General features: G+C 43.8%; 2 protein-coding genes across 4 annotated transcripts in view; one reads left to right on the top strand and one right to left on the bottom strand.

The window, feature by feature from the left end:
- LOC146985961 (transcription factor Maf-like) overlaps positions 1-3,999 on the top strand; it is a 41,798-nt gene extending 37,799 nt beyond the window's left edge. The window contains exon 3 of the mRNA XM_085779461.1: positions 3,819-3,999. The gene's annotated coding sequence lies outside the window, so the exon portion shown is untranslated. The remainder of the gene's footprint in view (positions 1-3,818) is intronic.
- A 623-nt stretch (positions 4,000-4,622) lies between these two features.
- wwox (WW domain containing oxidoreductase) overlaps positions 4,623-20,759 on the bottom strand; it is a 125,397-nt gene continuing 109,260 nt past the window's right edge. The window contains exons 9-10 of one of the 3 annotated variants that reach the window (XR_015036005.1): positions 9,609-9,783; positions 5,168-5,308 (exon numbers count right to left, since the gene is read on the bottom strand). Coding sequence is in view for 2 of the 3 variants with exons in the window: in XM_085779459.1 (XP_085635585.1) it covers positions 5,117-5,308 (192 nt within the window). In the remaining variant the exon portion in view is untranslated. Of the gene's footprint in view, positions 5,309-6,730; positions 9,784-20,759 lie in introns of those variants that run through there. The other 2 variants (XM_085779459.1, XM_085779460.1) reach the window with 2 other exon arrangements.

Below are 20,759 nucleotides of genomic sequence, written 5' to 3' on the forward strand. Positions count from 1 at the left end.
CTGCCGTGGCTGTCCATGCTTCACCTCGCACTCCGCCTGGCTTGCTCTCGGTTTTCCCTCGCACTTTAACAGCCCTATTTTCTTTTTTCCTCTGTGTTTTCTCCTCATTGTCTCTCCATCTTGTGTACGGCTCCGCTCACACCTATACAGCTCGTTTTCTACCTTCCTCCACCCCACCTCTTGCTCCGCTCCTCCCTCTATCTCTCCCCTCCCTCCCTCTCTATAGTGTGATGAATCTGTGGACAGGGGCTAATAATTGTACTTCAGCCCAAGTGCCCATTTTTCTTTGTGTTTGAAAGCTGTGACAGGCAGGAGCTCCTTTTTTTTCTCTCTACCCCCCATCCCTCCACTCCTCCTCTCTCCCTCCCTCTCCCTCTCTTTTCTTTCTATCTTCACACAATGGGTGAGTAAAATAACTCAGGGTTTACAAGGTCATGCTGTCTAGCGGTGAGGACACGCTGGGGATTTGGGGCTGGAAGGATTTCCTCAAAGGTGCCGTGTTGAGACTTCAATAAAAACAGAGAAAGTTATAGATTGCACAAGCAGATCTACAGGGGGAAATAAGTGCATTTGATAGTGAACAGGCTCAGTGAATCACAGCTATCTGGATCCAAATGTTATCAATGCTGCTTCTAAGATTTTTTTTTTTTAAATAAAAGAGCAAGCAAAAGACTGAAGTGGGGAGAAACAAATACTTTGTTGCATGTGCCAACAACTCCAGTATCTTCATCATACAAAACTATCATCATATGCAGAGAAAACCATTTAAAAAGCTTCACTTCCTGCCATCCACACCTTATTCGCTGTGTGTTTCTGAGCAGCGTGTTGTTTTAATAGCGTGCCAAACAGTGAGGGATGTCTATTTTAGTGCTACTGGTTCGTTACAGACGTACATCCGGCACAGTGAGATGGGGCAACCTCACTGTTTACATCTTTACCTGACACACACCCACACACACACACACACCATCATGCACACATACACATAAGCTATATTGGTCTTGTCATCCTGTAAGTGAATTAAATTAGATTTTTATAATAAAACATATAAAAAAGAGATTTTATTTTTGACAAGCAAGTTTTTTTTTTTATTAAAATGTACTAATTTAGAACAGATGCGTCTGGGGGAAGGATCAGCTAATTTTTCGTCTGCTCACAGTTATTGAAAAATATATAATCTTAGGCTCTGTCCGAAAAGAAAAAGAAGAAAAAAGCGGTCTGCAAGCAGAGCACATGTGCAGTTATTGAAAGGAAATAATATTTTCATCGATTCTACAGTGGTACTTAATGAAAATTGATCAACAGTTTTAATCACAATGTCATCCTCAAAAAGAGGGAGATGGAACAAGAGCAGGGAAGAGGGAGGGGAACAGGAAGCAAGACTTTATTGCCTGCTGTAGTTAGATGGTAAATTTCCTCCTGGCAGATATTTATTGAGTTAGTTGAGTCTAGAGAGAGCTTTAACATTGATTGTGATCATTAAATATATCCGCTCGAAATGGCAACATGGCATTCCCTCAGTCAATGGAGCCAATAGGAGCAGAACAAAGGCATAATCAAATCAATCCTCTCATAATTATTCTTTGAGAGGTGAAATTAATCACAAGAAGAAATAAAAACAATAATGGAAAATGAAATGGTCAGTCGTAAACAATTACTGCCCAAATTGAAATAAACTCAGTGAAGGGAGAAAATCAACTATAAATCCAACTAATTAAAATAGCACTCTAATGTATCTTGGTTATTTGGTTTACACCGGCTTTCAGTTATTATATTGTCTTGTTCTGTTATTATAAGAGGGAGATAAAGAGACCGAGACCTGATGAGAGGCAGAAGAAGAAAGTGTGTGCGAGCTTTTGAGGGCCTTAGACTGTTGGGTCAAAGGATCAAGGTCCTCCTCCTGTGAGAGCGGTGCTTCACTCTCCGCCCCGCTCGCTGAGAGGAAGTGTAGCTTATTGATTAGCTATCAGATTATTCCGATACAGCCTGATCAATAGGACTTTGTATGAAAGCCAGGCAGGACCCTCCCTCCTCACTCAGGCACACACACTCATGGATCTGCCACTGCAGTGTCCAGCCACACAGACGTCTGGTTGTTTGTTGTTCTCCTGGAGATTCTCCTTTGTGTCTTGAGTCCGCCCCTCCAATCGAAGACTTCCTCAAACGCTCCGTCTGTTTTCTACAGCTCCACTTTTACAGAGTCGTCATCGATGGGCTCAGAATTCACCTATGTGTGGATTTTGGTGTATGGATCCTGGTTGAAATGGTACTGACGACGTGTGCAGTGGGCAGGCAACAGTTTGACTTTGAGGAAAGATCTCTTCAAATGAAAACTAGTTTGTGCAGCCTCTGTTATTATCATCAGTTTTCACTATGGTCACAAACAGTTGTATTTTATTCCTACTTTCAGATGTCCAGACATAGAGTATCATTACTTGAAGTGTATGTTGCAAGAATATAAACTCTGACTATTTTAACAGATTATCTGCTGCAGAATCACTTTGAATGAAATTAAATTTCACACACAGTGCAGGTGTCACATCAAAGTTTGGAGAAAAGATAAGGAAGGAAATTTGCAGCAGAGGAGACAGAGCAGGAGACAGAGCAGGATGTCCCCTGTCTGCAGGGTGGGTGGGTTCGATCCTTGGCTCCTCCTGTCCAAATGTTGAAGTGTCCTTGGGCAAGGGCGCTGAACCAGGAGTTCCTCCCAAACCAGCGCCTTGCATGGCACCGTTGCTGCCATCGGTGTGTGAGTGTGTGTTGGGGGACAGGAGAATGAGCGAGATAGACAGAGGGAAAGTGAACAGGTGACATGTTAAACACTTACTAGGAAATGCATCTGTTCAAAGCTGAAGCAGAGAGACACTAGAGCTACAGACTCGTGTCAAGGCTCAGGAACCTGAGGACTTAAAACACACACGTGGTGAAAATATGCATTCTCACTGATTAACCAGCAGACTAATAGTCATTTGCGGACAGATCTTAGTCATCATTTTTATTACTGGTGTATTAATCCAGAGGAAAGAGACATTCTGCAGTTCTATAAAAGAAAAAAATTCTTGCTTTCTCACTTGATTCCTTGCTGTGTAAATGTGAGACACTGACTTCTCTTGCCGTGTGTGTGTGTGTGTGTGTCGCTGTTCCAGGTATGTCCTGTGCTGTGAAAGGAAAGCGATAAGACACCTGTGCTCTGGGTACAGTACAGATTATAAGAGGGCACGACACCAGTATCAGTTTCTGTGCAGACCACAGCTGTGTAAAGGCACGGCATGTTTCTTGACTGCATGTGTGAGTGTGTGCGCACAGGAAGAAAAGACAGAAAAAAAGAGAAGGACTTTAAAGAGAAAGATGGTATAAGGTGAAAAAAAAGAGGTCAAAAAAAGGAATCATGAATTCTGGTGCAACTGTGTTTGTGAGTCATCCTGCTGCTTTTTTAATAGGAGGAGTGATTCCTCAAGGCAGCTGATGGTCCATGTGTGAGAGTGCAGGTCGTCTTTAGGGTCGACTGCTTGGTCTGTCCAGCTGCACACAGAGCCTGGATGATACGTTCTGCTGTGACTGACACAGACACATGAGCAAAGCAAAGAGTAAAATGCTGTTAATTACACTGACAATCAAACAAAGTGGATGTGGAGATGCCTGTCCTCTCCATACCATACCAAACACAAATACCTCCCCCTAATGGCCTGCAAATGAATGGACTTTTCACTTTTCTGTGGTTAAAATGATTTTGCACACTTTTTTTTTTTTACTGTAAAACACACTTTTTTTTTTATTAAATCTTGTCTTTCTCTCTTCTTTTGTTTTTGTTTTCACAGATATCATGACACTGGAATGCTGCTGTTTCAAGAGCAACCTACGGCACCCAGACTGCCATAAAGCACAATGTCTCAACAGCGTCCCAACAGCGGCTTCAGGGCAACCAATCCGCAGAAAACCCAAAGCCAGAGTTCAATTATTAAAACAACAATGATATAAACAATGACAAAAAAAAAACAAGAGACTGAAATCACTCACATTTTTTTAGTCAAACCACAAGGGAAGAAACACAGAAATTAAAGACCATTGCTCTGGAAATAAGATTCTCCACCATCTGTATTTGGTATTCAAATGGACACCGATCATCCCATAAATACCTCCAAATTGTAATTAAGACTTACCAGAGTATAGATTATTAATACTTAGGTTGAGTCAAAGAGCAAACAGAGAAAAAATATGATGTCCACACCCCTTTAGCACATGCCCACAAATCAGGATTTTGTAAATATTGTACAGTAAGCAAACAGGGACATTGATAAGAAGTAAAACTATTGCAGAATAATGTATATAGTCATAAGAATCATACCTCTAGTGTGTTTATATATCCATAAATGTCACATGCCCATTATTCCTTATTTCTTGTGCCCCCCAAAAAAGATTTAGCACAATGATTAGCCAACACGCTCTGTATCTCAATAGGAAGCATCGACATCCACGTAGAGCTAGACAAGAGGAAACTGAATATACAGACATTAATTGGGAAGACACAATATTTGCCATAATAGTGCACTATTGCTGGAATCAGATGCATATGCTATACGTGTATGCTTATTAGGTAACCCTGTCTTGTTAACAACAGGTCATTTGCTTTTTTTTTGCTTTTTTTTTTTACTCTCACTTACGTTACACTTTTAAATAGACTACAGTCGTGGAATAGAGACAACGTGACAGAGTTATAAAAAGCTACAGAGACGAACAAACTTTTAAGAGATCCCTGAATTTGTCCCAAATCTGCTCCTGTCCCCCACCCACCCCCCCCCCCACTGTAAACTACCACAGCAGAGCGCAACACAACAACTCAGACTTTTATTTGTATTTTATCAATTGAGTGTATATGAAACCCCTCCCTGTACGGTGTACATGTAGTGTGTTTTAGTCCCCCACAGTGACGTGACACATCCACATGGACTTCTGTGGTTTGGCAGCTCTCTTGTACAGTGCAGTCAGAGTACAGTGATCTTTTATTCAGTTTATACCCAACTGGACCCGCCATCCTCCAACTCTGACTCCTGTTTGGCTAGTCCCCTTCCTCCTCCTCCTCCTCCTCCTCCTCCTCCTCCTCCTGCTCCTTCGTCCGTCAGAGGGCCTGTATGCCTGCTGACCTCTCAGCAACCAGCCGTTCGCTCAGCTCCCACAGACTGGCGGCGCTGCTCTGGTCCTGGGCCTGGTTGGACGGCAGGCAGCGGAAACAGTTGTTGAAGTACATGCCTCCTAAGCCCTCCAGCTCCGGGGCAACGGCGCAGTACACCGTGGTGGCCGCCCCTTGTTGCTGCGGACAGAGAGAAACACACAGAAGGAGATTCGAATTCAGCGGGCGGATCCTGAGACTGAGACATGGAGACGGCATCGGCACTGCACTAGGAGACAGATGACGAAGAACTCAGCTACTGACACAAAGACATGAGGACGTGTCCTGTCCAGAGAAACAGAGAGAGGACAAACAGCAAACACTACATCACGACCACATCGCTATGTCCTCTGTGAGACATGCAGACACACACACACACACACACACACACACACACACACACAAAGAGAGACTGCAGGACAGAGTGTGTCCACAGGAAAAAGAAAAAAAAAAAAAAAAAAGACTCCACGCGCTGTCTCTCCACTCACCCCTGTAAGCCCATGATGACTGGGTCATTTTACCATGGGAACAGCATAACCCCTTACTGTACATATATTTATATACATATATTTATTTATTTATTTCTCTACCCAGTGTGTACAGGACCTCTGGCTTATATGGGACCATGTGAATGCTTCAGATGTATAGACTCACGATGGCAAAAGTGAGAACATGGACAAGAAAATGACTTTAGCTCTTGTTTGGATGGGGGATCAACAGGGAAACCAAGACTATTATGTAAATCCTAAAAGAGCAGGTTTTAATGCCATGGTTGTGAATATGTATATTTCCACATAATGTTCATATGGGTTCAGCCAGGTGCTCAAAGTTGAGTTGAGAATCAGTATTGGAAATTATGTAAGTACAATTCTGTATCTATGTGTTTGAATCAGAAGTTGGTTGTAGCTACAGTAAGTGATATTTTCACACACAATACACAAACACACATACGCCACAAGGCTTTCCCTCCAGCTCTCTCTCGCTCTCACTGAGGCCTCTCTCCCTCATTTTATAGGCGAGTTTAAACCTGAAGATCACTCAAGTGTCAGCCCAGGAAATGACTGTTTCATGTTGTCTAAAGCCGAGACACGCTGTGAAAGAGAAACAGCATTTGGGCGCAACCTGCTAAGTTCTTGGATACACCCTGCCCCATCAGTCAGTAATTAGTAGGGATATTCTTGGAGGAGAGAGATTTCTGTGACATTTGAAAATGAAAGCTGAAACTGCAGCAGAATAAACACGTCAGAGAGAATTACACACATAACCCAACTGCTCAAAGAGGGATCTTTCATGTTGCAGCTCGGGCTAAAAGCTGCTGTGACAGCTTCCCTGCAAACTCTGAGGCTGGAGACGACTTCTATACGGCCACATGAAATGGCTCGTCTCTTTATCTCCCAATGAGAGGGAGCGAGAGTCAGATGGGGGGGCAGAGAGAGTGAGAGGGAACACTGATGTGACGACTGAGGACTCGTGTTTAGCACAGAGCACTGGCTCACACTGAGACAACTCTCCGTATATACAGTAGTCAAACACGGGCAAGACACACAAACATACACACATGCATAATGGCACCACATTACATGCCAACTGTTTGAACAGCTTCCTACAGCAGCTGTGAGACCAATACACATGAAGTGGAAATATCCATCTACTGTAGGTCTAAAGCATTTATACTTTCACATGCAAGTACAAAAATATGCACAGAAATGCAAATGCGAGGAACAAAAAAAAAACACAAATCAGATTCCAAGAAATATTTTTCTTCATCAACACACACACAAACACACACACGCAACCCCTTCTAAGCTCTAAGTAAACTTCCGCCAGGAGGAGCCCTGGTGTGTAACGTCGCAGCAGCAGATTGAGTGTGTTTGAAGTGCAGTGTGATGAGAGAGCTGGTAAACAGCAGATGAAAAGGCAGCATCTCTCTGTGTGCCGCTGTCTGTCTCACCTGCCAGTGAGGCGATAACTTCATCCACATCACATGTCGCCATATCAAAGACAGACAAATGCCAAGCAGTGTCTCCGAGTTGCAGGTTCACACGCGCTCAGTTTAACTCATCTCCCTTGCTTAGGGCATCTGATTTAGCTCGTCTGAAAGCTAAATGCCTTTTAAACTCTACTGAAGATTGCAGTGCTGCAGGCACTGATTCGCTGACGCCCCCTTGAACTTGGCTGACTTTCAGAGCAGTTTGTTTGTGTCCAGTTACCAAACACTGGTCCAGCTTTAAGCTGAAATATTGATAGAAAAAAACTTTCATGTTGATAATCCAGATTTATGTGGCTGAATTTATAATGAAAGCTTCAGATTTTTTTTTTTTTTTTTTCAAAATACTCCCATTTTTTGATTTTTTTCTTTTTTCCTAGAAAAGAACGAGTCTGTGGAACTGTGTCTTTTCAGGCTGCTGCAGTCCAGTCAGTCGTAAGAGGACACAGCACAAATGTGGACTGTCCAGCAATGTGCTATCTTATTGGTGTTTAGCTCATCCCCCTCACCACTTGACCTTGCGACCTCTATAGAAGATAAAGCTGATGAGATTAGGCATTAACATGCTCAGCCACCCACCACAGCCATCTATCATTGTGTGTGTGCGCGCGCATGTGTGTTTGCAGATAGGAGGCGAGGGGGTGTGTGAGGTAGTGGGGAGAAGAACAAGAAGGGGTTTGCGCAACAACCTTGATGCACTTAACATTACACACAAACACATATGCGTATGTGCATGCGCCTGCACACAAGCACGAACAGATAAACACCTGGGACAATCTACATGAAAGGTAATGTCACCGAACCAGTGTGCGTCATACACATCTCTGGTGAAACAGCCATTTTTTATGCCATGTGAAACTGTAGATTATGCCTGTAAGTTTCGCTGTCTACAAACTGATGGATTTTGCTGTGTGTCTTTCTATCTTCTGCAACTAAATGTGAATCATTACCTTGTGTACAGTAGTTTCAAGGGGGAAAAAAACAAAAAAACATCCGGGTAGTGTTTAAGAGTTGTTCTCTATTACCCAGAGCTGTAGACTTGGACCTAAGTTGCAAAAAGAAAGACTTGAGACTTGACATGGACTCATCTGTTAGACTAAGACCAATAAATAACAATATGCAGCAGTTTACCATGTTGCTGGTTACTGCAAAGACTTTCCAGCTGTAGTTATTTAAGCGCAGATACATAATCAATGTGATCAAATTTATGAGTGTGTTGTTCCCTGCCTATTGCTGTGCAAGTGGCCTGTTCAGAAAGCCACTCACATGATCCAAGTACGTATAGCCAATTCATGAGAGAGAAATTGGCATAAATTTAGCTTATAAGCATCAACATTTATATTTACATTTTTTTTTCTTTAGTGTGAGCTGAGCTTTGAAATCCGAACTCTTAAATCCTCTATAAGTAGTGCTGTGCCATAAGTGAGCACAACCCTAGAGATCTGAAAGACTTAGATGAAGACATGAGACTCGACTCGGACTTGTTTTGAATGACTTCACTTGAACAACAGCTCTGCTACTAATACGGCGATTTGGGGGAGGGGAGAAGATTGAGACAGACGAGGTCCACCAGATCGACCCTAAATCTAAAGTTATCCTCTACGCTAAAAAAAATAAAATAAAAAGATCACAGCAATATGACAAACCAAAGGAGCAGGACAATATTAAGTGAGAGCAGATTTTACTTATTTTTCTGTACATCTGCTTTCATGGGTGATAAAACACCCTGAAATACAGAGGAAATCCATCCAAAACACCCTGCAATAAGCTGACTGCAGATAAGCAGCAAAGAGCATGCACTTAGCCTGGGCTCCACTACCATGGCTCTGGAACTGCTCTGGGATCAGATCCAAGTCTTCCAATGTCAGTATTGACTCATTACCCAAGGACCTCATGGACTTGCAATAGAAATGTCCTTGTATAGTGTTACACAATAATCAGTTGTTAAAAACTCCTTATTGAGCGTATTCAAAAGCAAAAAGGGGAAGTGGGGGGAGATGTGATGTTGTTGAATTAACAGTAATATTACTTTGCCGTGTTCTGTTCTGTGTCTTCATCATCCAAGTTGTACTCAGCCATATGAGCTTTCTATGACCCTATGCATGTGACCCCTCACCCCCCACATCTGTAGTTATGACATTGACCTCTCCCTCTGACCTGGATGTAAATAAACCCAGTACTGTAGAGCAGTCTGTTTTTGACCCATCCCTGTACATAACAAACCTGTAAATACAAACAGCTATGCATGCTGAAAACCTAGCAATTCTTTCAGGTACTTTTATAATCCCCAAATTCTCATATGGCATGTGCTGAAAAAAAATAATTATTTAAAAAAAAAAGTAGAAAAAAAGAGAAAAGATTCAAATTAAAAAGGTTTAAAATAAATGAGTTGATAATGTTGTCAGGCAATATCCTCTCTTGGACAGTGTGTGTAGAGTCTTCCTGTTTTCTTACTCCTGTGGGTGATTCTCTTCCTTTGCCTGTCCTTCTGTGTTTCTGCTCACCATCTGTGTCAGTTGTTGTCAGTTGGCATTTGTACAGCAGCGAGGGTTGAGGCAGAGCAGAGAGGAGAGGGGGGGGAGCATTCACCAGCTGACCTATGTGATGGCACTCCAATTCAGCAGCCGTGCTAAATGTTGGCAAAAACGGACAGAGCTGTTTATGCCTGGGACACAATGTGAGAAGTTTCAGTTTCTGGCATGAACCACAAATCATTACAGCATATGTCCACGCTTGTCATGTGAAGGCCCGCTGAATATGCAGCAGAGCCCAGGGAAACATTTTTGGTCAGAACCATAAATAACTTTTGTTAGACTGCTTGAAGTTTGATAACCTGTCAATCACAGACAAGCAACATCCTGAGATGTGAAGTACCCACTGTGGTGTTCTGTAAGCTAAACACATTCTTGCAAATAACGATTTTACCCTGTTTTAGACACAGACCGGTTTTAGGAAAACAGACATGTAAACTACAGATTTTTTAAAAATCAGATCTATAACTGCTAAAAACACCTGAATTCTGAAGGTACTTGCTGAATGAATAATAATAAAAAAAGCTTTTTCTACAATTCAGTGTAAAAAAAGGCTACAGCATGTATTAGGAAAGTATTTCCTGGCTTGTAGCCCCAGCAAAGGGATCAGGAGGAGTGCGGTTTTTGCCTCAGCCCTCTGCCCGGCCTCGTGGACTAGCTATCCTGAAAGTGGGACTCAAAGGGATTGTGATTCTGTTTCAGGAATGTTTTTTTTCAAGCTGTGATGTTTAAAATAGATGGAGGTGTCTGATTTTTAATCTGTGCTAAAGATATTTTACATTTAATAAATAATCATTGAAATCATAAACTTCTCTCATGCATTCCTGTAGTTTGTCTCTCTCTCTCGCTCTGTGTGTGTGTGTGTGTGTGTGTGTGTGTGTGTGTGTGTGTGTGCGTGTGTGTGTGTGTGTGTGTGTGTGTGTGTGTGTGTGTGTGGAGCAATCTTTGCCCTCAGCCGTCGTAACCTCTGCGAGCTGACAGCTCAGCTGAGCGTGCCTGGCCCAGCTGTAGAGGGAATCCTGGGTAATGCGGTCCCCTTAGATAAACTAGCTGGCCCTCCATTCAGCCTGACCACTCAACCAAGAGCGGAGGAGATTAGCACCTCAAACACCTCAGCGCACACTTCAGAAAGCACCCTGACACTCACCCCTCTGACTCCGTGGTGACCTCTGTCACCCTGACCGAGGTGGGCCAAAGGTCACACCAGACAAAAGCAAGAGACTGTACTCTGCGTTTTGTCAGTTTTAACACAATAATACGATGAATCCAGTAAAACAGTGTGATTGAGGGGAGCGGATGATTCATTCCCACAGACCCAGCAGCAGCAGCCTGCAGCACAAAGTAAGTCCATGTTCATATTCTGACTGAGAGCTTGCTGAGACCCCCAGAGAATGACCAGTTATCCTCATCATGGGTCCCCCCAGTGATTAGTCTACCCTTGGTCATCTGTATGTACTAAACTCTATTTCATACCCTCCATTAGCCCACTGGCTGATGGCTAATACTCACCTACAGGCAGCGTGCTCCCCTGAGGGGCATTAAGGACAGGATGGAAGGACCAGCCTCCTCCCTCCCTGCTTCTCTATCCGTCCCTTCATCATGCCGGCTCAATCACTCTCCGTCTGTCTGCCTTGCCCCCTGCTCCTTCCTCGGCCCCTTCTTTTCCAGATCCCTATTCCCCCTGCAGTCCCCCCCCCCCCCCTTTCCCTTCAGCCCCATAACCTAGAGGACTGGGCACACAAAGCCGCTGTAACTGAGGTCTCATGGGTAAACGGTCATAGTAGGTGAGTAAATGGATCTCTTTCCCTGGAGTCCTGGATCACAGATGACACTTTTTCTTTCTAAATAAGTGAGTAGAGTGATGTAGTTGGAGATGAGGCAGAGAGAGAAAGGAGCAGAGGGGTAAAACCATGTAGGAGTGACAGGAACACAACACAAAGCACTGCAGAAACCCCCCTGCGCTATTCCTCTCTCTCTTTCTCGGCGGCCCTCCCTTTACCCCCTCTGCACCAGATAAGATCAACCAAGTGTCAGTCATCAACAGCCTCCTGTCACACCGTGATTGTTCATCTGTTATGTGTGTGTGTGTGTGTGTGTGTGTGTGTATGTGTATGTGTGTAAATGTGCCGTCCAATGCGACATCCCTGCATACATTTAATGCCCACATGTTCGGGGGGAACAATAGAAGAGGAAGTGAGGAACGAGGTGGAGGGAATGCAAAGGACAGGAGGGAGAGGAGGAGAGGAGGAGGGGAGGCATAACGATGAGAGGAGGGACAAGGAGAAGGAGTACAGGAAGAAGGATAGGAGATGAGGGAGCTAGGACACAAGGCATCCAAGGGGAAAACGACGGGGAGTCAGAAGGACTTGCGCAGCGACTGTGAAACTATCTCATTTTTATCTTGCGAGAGGACTTTCGAAGTGATCCGCACAACCTAATTATTTTCCCCTAATAAAAGCAACATATGCTAAGACAATAAAAGGCCTTATTGGACACCTATTCATTAAAGAGGAGCAGTAAAAGGAGCAGGACTCTGGCACAGGGATTAGCTTTTAAAAGGGCTTTTCTCTGGCTGGAAATGGCCTTAGTCTTCCTTTAGCATGCCCATATGGGTGCATAGCCCGCCATAAAAGATCTGAATTATACATGAGGAGGCCTGCCTGCTTTATTGGCTGTGATCTGCTTTTTCGCTCTCACCTGATTGCGTCAGTGCACGACACTTCAAAGTTTGGACTAAATCACTCTCTGATCGCATCTACTTGTATGCTACAGTACAAGTCATGCAGTTTTGAGTAAAGCAACGCTCCGATGTAAAGTACATATTACTAATGACAACCATTCAGAAGCGGTAAGATGACCCATAATTCACAAAAGTTGGTCAAGTTAGTAACACCTGGTTGAGATTATAACGCATGCTGGTGACTCCCGTCTGACAGTTTGGCACAGTGGAGTCATTATTCCATATGGTCAATGTACTGTAAGTGTCAGTATGTTGTTATTATGAGTGGAGCAATGCTGTCTGTGTGTTGGTATGTGAGTGTGTGATGAGCTGGTGTAATAGGGCCACACACAGGTGTGTGTACGCTCACCTCCTCACTGATGCAGCAGCTAATTGGTCTCCTGCGGCAATCTGACACATTCACACACACATAGCAAAAAAAACACACACACACACACACACATACAATGTAGTGTGCAATAGTTATATTCACACATATACAAACTGCAAATGTGCATGCACGCGCCCACATACACAGACAGCCCGCAGAGTGTATTTCCAAATGAACTCATTATCACAGTGCCGACTCCAAGTGAAGAATGACACCCGAACAGACTGCTCACACTGTACACACACCTGCTGAAAAGCACCGTAAGAGAAAGTAAAAACCAATGACCAGAAAACTGTAAACTATGAAAGAAAATGCACCCAAGAGCCAAACACCTCCAGAATTCTCCCCCAGAAAAGGCAGGGGCCCACAAACACAATGCAAACATTATGTGTCTTTTTATTACGCTAAGTACCAGTGATGGTAGCGGCCGTCACTCCGATAGCAAACACACACCCAGATGTAACAATACAAAAATCTAACATTACAACTGGGAGGGAAGCCACCATTGTTTAACGGAGCAGAGATACGTTATAAAACTATCACACAAAGCAGCAAGGGGAAATTTCCTTTTAGGAAAAGGACTGAAATGGTACATGTTAAAAAAAAAAAAACAGTGAATAATAAGAAGTCTGGTCCAAAATGAATGCACAAAAAGTGGGTCTCACATGGACGTTAAAATAAAAATGTTGTGTGATGTGATGAAAATGATGTGTTTTTTATCCTTATTGTTTTGTTTGTTTGCTTTGAAGCTAATCTTCCTCTTTGAGGCCATGGTAAAGTAAAAACAGTCTTCTCACATTGTCTATCCCGCTCATTTAGCCTCTCACCCATTCTCTCACCCCCCCTCCCGCTCCCCCGCCCCCCCATCTCGTGATGGAGGTCGAGAGAGGGATGTTCTGTTTTAAATAAGAAGGCAGCACTGGCCCATTAAACTCTGATAGTAATGATATTAATTTGGCAGGAACGTGTCATTTTCACAGGAGAGCAACTAGCTGAACTGTCATTACGTACGCACGCACGCACACACACACACACACAGATACACACAGACAGACACACACACACACACAGACACACACAGGCGAAAGCATTCTGTCTCATTCGCACTGTCTCTCACACTCACAAACTCATCCTCTCTCTCTCTCTCCCTTCACACACACACACACCAAGAACACGTCACAGGAGAGCAGCTAGCGGTAACATTATGAGAGAGTTGGAGAGATCTGCTAATGGGATAGATTAGTGTGCCCTTGGTCACAGCGGCTACAGTGGAGTGACTGGAGCTGTGACATATATCCATGTCGCCCCCCTCCACCTCCTGCTTCACCTCCTTTTACTCTCCTCTACTGAACTTTCTCCTGCTCCTCCTCCTGTGACCCCACTCTTCTCTCTTCTTCTTCTTCCTCTCATCCCAGCCCATGTGACAATGTGGGCTGTGGAAACTCAGTTGTGATCAAGAAGAAGAGGTTGGCTGGCACATTAACACATTATCATAATTGTTTTATCTCATTATGGATCTTTGTTCATCGAGGAACTTACTAATCAATATGAGTAAAAGTGATGGAAACCATGAAGTAGCTGGAAGCTGAATGGAAAGCTGTAATAAAACACTTTCAGTCAGTGTGAAGTCCTAGGATTTGGGTCAGCTAAACAGTGAAATTGGACTGAGTTGAAGTGGATGCTACAGTGAAAATATGTAGAGTTTTAGAATTTTTTTTCTTTCTCTTTTTTGGTATTAAATACATCTAATTGAAGAGAGACACAAGAGCAAACTTACAGTATGTGATGTATGAATCTGCAATCTATATTTGATTTGCCTTTGAGCAGCCACACTGCTGCACTTCTCCAGCTGTGACACTAATAAGACTTGTCCAGTGCCTGTCTCTATAACACTGCTAAATATACTCACACACACACTGACTCTCTGGAGCATGAACACACACACGCACATGCACACACACATCATATATGCACATCTACTCACATTCAAAATACTTGTTGTTGACCATCAAAGCATTAAAAACACTAGAGGGATGAGCCAGTGTATTGTGCAGTGTAAGAAGAAACTGAATGTATTTACCTATTTTTATTGGTATGCTGATGCAGTTGTGTGTGTGTGTGTGTGTGTGCGTGTGTGTGTTTGTGTGTGTGTGTGTGTGTGTGTGTGTGTGTGTGTGTGTGTGTGTGTGCGCGCATGAGCAGTGTGTCTTTGTGTGTGCATGCTGACCCCATCTCGGCACTCCTGACCGGTTGAATGCAGGCTGCATAAATTAGTGCTGATGCTCTGCGATGTAATTATGCTGCTGTCAGGACGGCCCCTCTACTCAAATTCATTTTAATAAAGTTGGTCTCCAAGGTTACCGACCGGGGGTCACCTTCGGTGTCAGCCCCTATGGATCGCGCCCACAGAACATTCTCAAAGTCTGCGGTCAGAGTACGGTAACACCTTAACACGACAGCCTGAACCCCCACACACCACAACACAAACAACCGACCCACACGGGATGGAGAGAGGCAGGTGGCAGAAAAGAGGACAGAGGGAGAAAGAGTGGCAGAAATGAGGAGGTGGTACAGACAGAGAAAGAAAGAGAGAGCGAGGAGGATGAAACTGAGAAGATGGGATAGAACGTAGAGTGGAAGGAGGAGGAGAGGTGTGGTAGGGTAGAGAGAGAGGTGGGGGCTTGAAGGAATGAATAAAAATGAGACTAAAAGACTAAAAAGAGAAGGAGGGAGGTGGGGCAAGGGTAGAGGGACAAGGAGAGGGCAAGGGAGTGTCTCTCTTGGGCAGATGGTGGGGTGTATTCTCATTTGTCCTGCTACAGTGTGTGTGTGCTAACACTAACCTCCGGGGCAGAGCTGCAGCACAGAACAAGCTCTCAATTAGCCAGAAACACAGACCTGCACACAGAGCTGGGCAACTCCGACTCTACACAACAAATAGTTAAACAACCAGGAACAGAAGACACTGCCCCGACGCCAGCTGAATGAAGACCCGTTTAAATTAAGTGTGAATACGGTCCTAATTACTTTCCAATACTATTCGATTATTAATGTGGATAATCATGCCTAATGACGGAAGAGTGTGTGTTCTTCAGGCAGTGTGCAGTGTATCGATTTTGCTCTGAGTTATTGAGGCTCGTTGACCATTCGCAGCAATTTTAGGCATAAAAGATTTAAATGGACCAACTCAACAATCAACTAAAACAATTTGGCAGATCTTATTTCATCAGGAAGACGTGTTTCAAATGTTTCAAAGAGAAGTGCTCTCCTGGATATTCTTAATTAAATGACAGAGTTGACTTGATAAATTCCCTGCTCGTTGAGCTGTAACAGCTGCATAAATTCTGGCTTTCAATGGAAAAATTGGCTTTGTTTTTTTTTTTCCATCTCAATATTTCTTTTCTACAATTACAACCAGTGCTTAAAATATATATTTTTAAAGTGTAATAACAATAAGCTGAAGTAGTATTGGAAAAAGAGAGATGTTATTAAATTAACACCATTACCCAAGATGTTTAATGTTTGGAAAGACCAATAATGTTTTTAAAAATAATTTTTATGGCAGAATCGTTAATCTCGAAGCCATGTGCAGACATCTTTTGCTTTTTGCTGCTCGTTACTAAGATGCCATGCATCATCATCATCATCTTCTGCCTCTGTCTGTACGACATTATTACCCTTTTTACCCCGCGCCTGGAGATGCATCTACTGTAGAGAATATTGAAATCTCAGTGTGTGGCTGACCAGATCCACACAAACAAAGCCCTCTTCTTTGGCCTGCAATCATTCAGTGTGTGAGAGTGTGTAGCCGGGCTGTGTGAGCCGGGGTGACTTTGACTGCCTGTGTAATAGTTACAGCAGCACGCTTTGTTAGCTGCAGGTAATTTATGGTTGAACTGGCCTGATAGTCTGATACGATCGACTGCCCTGACTGTCTTTACCAGCCGGCCCCAAAGACACAGAGGAAGACTCTATCTGAGGAGGGAAGGCAAGAAAGAGACACAGAGGGAGAGATAAAGATAGGAGGCTGCAGGGCAACTTGAGCTGTTGCTGTTGGACAGAGAGAAGTCTGAGTGTGGACTGCTAGATGCAGAAAAATAATAAAGCCAAAAAAAAAAAAAATGAATGTGACAAAAGCGTAGCGGCGAATGAGTAATGCAAGTGAAAGGCAGTGAGAGAGTGAGAGAAATTAAAGAGTTGCAGAGCAGTTACGTTCACAGCATCTCTCTGGAGGTGTGCTGAGAATTAGATTGCATTAAAGACTGACAGTCCATTCATCTGAACCATAGCAAGAAGGAACATTTAGTTAATTGAATGATTAATAAATTCAGCTCGCTCACACTATTTCACTCGGCGTTGGCTTTGGATAAAAATGTCTGCCAAATGGGAGACGTCATATATCACTTGTTTGAAATCCTTTGCCTAAAACCCACGCTGAGCATCAATATAACTTGAACTAGTCCAGCTTTGTATTCTACAAAGTAGGTGCGATACAGAGGATGCAATGCAATGAGCTGTTTAACCTTGTGCTACGGTGGCCTGTCCGTCTTCCTCCCTGTTTCACCAGGAGAAGACCATGTTTCGGCATGTTGGGGTTTTTCACCGCTGGCTCATCATTACTTGGTCGGAGAGACAGAAATCCATCAACAACCAACCAGCACCTGTCTTTCTCATGAGGAGCGGGTGCACCAGTCCCCATGCCCACTTTGCTACACCTTCCTTCCTTGCTTAATAGAGACAGGCACAGACCCTTGCTCTACATATACCTTTCCTTCACCTCCTCCTCTAATCCAGTTAGGCACGACCATCCTCGCCCTTCTCTCTCCTCCCTCATACCTCTCTCTTTAGGATGGGCCACTCTAATCTGGTCTGTCAGGCCAACCAGGTCCCTGACTGCTGTTCTCCTTTCATCTCCCACCTTCAAACAGAATGAGGATGCTTTCATAAGGCGGGCTGAGTGACAGGTAGGGCAGTCAGGTGGAGACAGGTCCCTGATATGGACAGGCACTTTGTCCTGTTTAAATACACTAATGGGGGATAAGAGGCCTGTCACAGGGACAGGTGGAGATAGGACGGGACAGAAGACACAGACACTCATCTTTACTTATGGACGATTTATGAATGCAGATATAGGGATGTGCAATGTATTACATCAGATAGCAGAGGTTGTGGTAGAGGGCAAGCAACTCCAGTCTCACATTAACTCTTTGGGTTTGTTTCATCTTCAGGAGAAAGGCTGATTTGACAGTGTTTCGTCTCGCATAATGATGTGAGGTAAAAGCAAATTTCAAGCTTGTTTGCCTTTGGAGGCCAAAAAAAAAAAAAAAAAAGCTTCTTAGTTAGCCTCAACAACTGACTGATGTCTGCAAACACGGGAGTCCAAGAGCGGTGTTTCTCTTATTCCTGGGTGGAACACTCCAATTTCAATGCTACATTAACACACAAATCACTGGTGAACATACACAAACACACACACACACACACACACACTCGTCTGAATCACAGCTTACACACCCAGTAGGCAGGCTTTTGGATAGATGGCACCTGCATACGGGAGGAGAGGGCACACAAATAGGATTCGAGAGTGGCGGGGGGGGTGTGTGCGGAGGTGGCGGGGTGGGGGTGAGTCCATAAATAGGATTGTGTAGGAAGCAGGGCGAGCTAAATAGGATTGTAATGTACAGGAAAGGATGTATAAATAGGATATGAGAGTCAGAGCTGTGTTCTCACTAGTTCCACGTCCCTGTGGTATAGGAGTTCTCAAGCACGGGCTTGTGCCACGCATGCATGTGTGTGTGTGTGTGTGTGTGTGAGTGAAAGTAAAGGCCATTAACGTGGAGGCTAATCTTGAGGCACCTGTCTCCTCAGGCAGAGTGTGACCTCCACTAGCCAGGTTCACCCATGTTTGTCCTCCCACCCCATTCCTCACCTCCTCCTTCTCCTTCCTCTCCTCCCTCTCCTCAATCCTCACACCCCTTTCTTTTTTTCATTTCCACTCACTTTGCTTTTCATATTTTATATATGAGATCGGTGTTGTTTTGTTTCTCTCTCTCTCTTCTTGACCTCTTCGAACAGGTAAACTGTCACTCTAGCTGCGTGTACACTGCTCCCCCCCTCAAGAGAGGTCGATGGTCACAGCTCCGTCTCCCCCCCCCCCTCTCTCTTTCTCTCTCTGCATTTGGGGTCAGTGGGCTTTGGGAGCTGTCAGCTCGGTGCTGGTGTCTGCTGGCTGACGGACTAAGGTCAAAGGTGAGGGGTCAGGAGTTAGAGGGCAGGACGTGACCCTAAAGACAAACAGCATGGGGAGAGAGTCGTACCCCCGAAAGAGCCTGTCATTCTCCACACAGGGGGTAATGTAGTGTGAGTATACATACGGTGTGTGCATGAATGTGTTTGGACCGCTCATATTTACATGTCGATGTGCTTTTTTAGAGACAAAAAAATATTCAGACCGCCACTGTTTGCACACTCCAGTGCACTGAGGATTTGATTTCAAAGAGATAAAATAACAAAACGTTCAAAAAAGATCATGGGGGTGACCATTAAAATGCATATATGCACTATTTAATGGACTATAAAACTGAACCTTTTGGACAGAACTTAAAACACTGTGTCTGGTCAATCCTGGCTAATGTCAACACTACAGTGAAGCATGATGGTCAGAAGTTAGTAGGATATGAATGAAACCAGACACAGAGATGACCTTGAAGAAAACCTGCTGCGACTGGGGTGATGGTTCACCTCTCAACACAACAATGACCCGAAGCATATAGAGCAGTCAGGATAACACCAGAGTGGCTTTCTACTACTATATAAGTCTATGACTGTATAAGGCCTTGACTTAAACGCTATAAACATTGAGTTTATAGACACTTCCTGTTCAATCTAACAGAGTTTGGAAGAATCTGCCAGGAAGAAACTGTCCAAATCCAGCTGAACAAAGTTTGTAGACGTTTACAAGAAGAATGGAAGCTGTATCCACGGGGGCGTCTATAAAATACTGACTTCATCATTTTTGCAAAAAATTTGACAAAAACATGATTTCACTTTGTCGTTAACAACTATTGATTGTAGACTGATGAGCAAAAAAAAAAAGCAATTTTATTACACCTGACCTCAACATACCATGTTCGTGTGCCATGGCATATGCTCTGATGTGATGTGTGAGATGTGTCACGTTAGCATGGCACGCATCTATTAGCCTGTTTATGGCGCCTTGTCAGAGCAGCTCCTCTCCTCCGCCCATGATTACATTACAAACCCGTTTACAGCACCAAGGTCACAATGGACCGCTATGAAAACATCATCTTCTGCATGAGCCAAGGCAACAACGCATACGAAACTGACAAAGACACAGGCAGTTAGTCATACGCTGTGAGCAATACATACATAGTCTCATACAGTCATATCATCATATTTTAAGTGCCAAGGTAACCGTGTGTTTGTGTGTGAGGCCCAGGAGAGCACGCTGCCTCCTCAGACAGGTAATGGATGGTAGGACTGAGAGAGACTGAGGGGAATTAAGATAAACACACTCTGATAAAACTAACCTGCCTGGCCGCACCGCTGTCTGTTTACCATGAATTAAAACATATCACATGCGCTGCATACACATAGAGGCATGCACCCGTGTGCACAGGAACGCTGATACCTGCAGACGTGCACGCAAACACACACCAAAAGAGTTTACACTTAGGGTTTTATGATGGATTTATATACAAAGGCATGCTTAAACAGTGGAATAAATGTTTGGACAGTGGTGGCTCTTTGAGTAATTGATTTATGAATCACACACAAGAGATCTTGTAAATTATGAAGACAAATAAACTCTCCATATATCAGGCCCCTATTATAAAATGTTAAGCAGATTTAAACAGATAGAAATGTATCTGCTTAGACAAGGACATTTATTTCTCGCTCTCAGGTGTCCTGCATACAGATGATGTACTGTAGACCAACCCAGC

Source organism: Trachurus japonicus, chromosome 6 (assembly GCF_045865225.1).
Source record: "Trachurus japonicus isolate A0001 chromosome 6, Traja_1.0".
NCBI classification, from domain to species: Eukaryota; Metazoa; Chordata; class Actinopteri; order Carangiformes; family Carangidae; genus Trachurus; species Trachurus japonicus.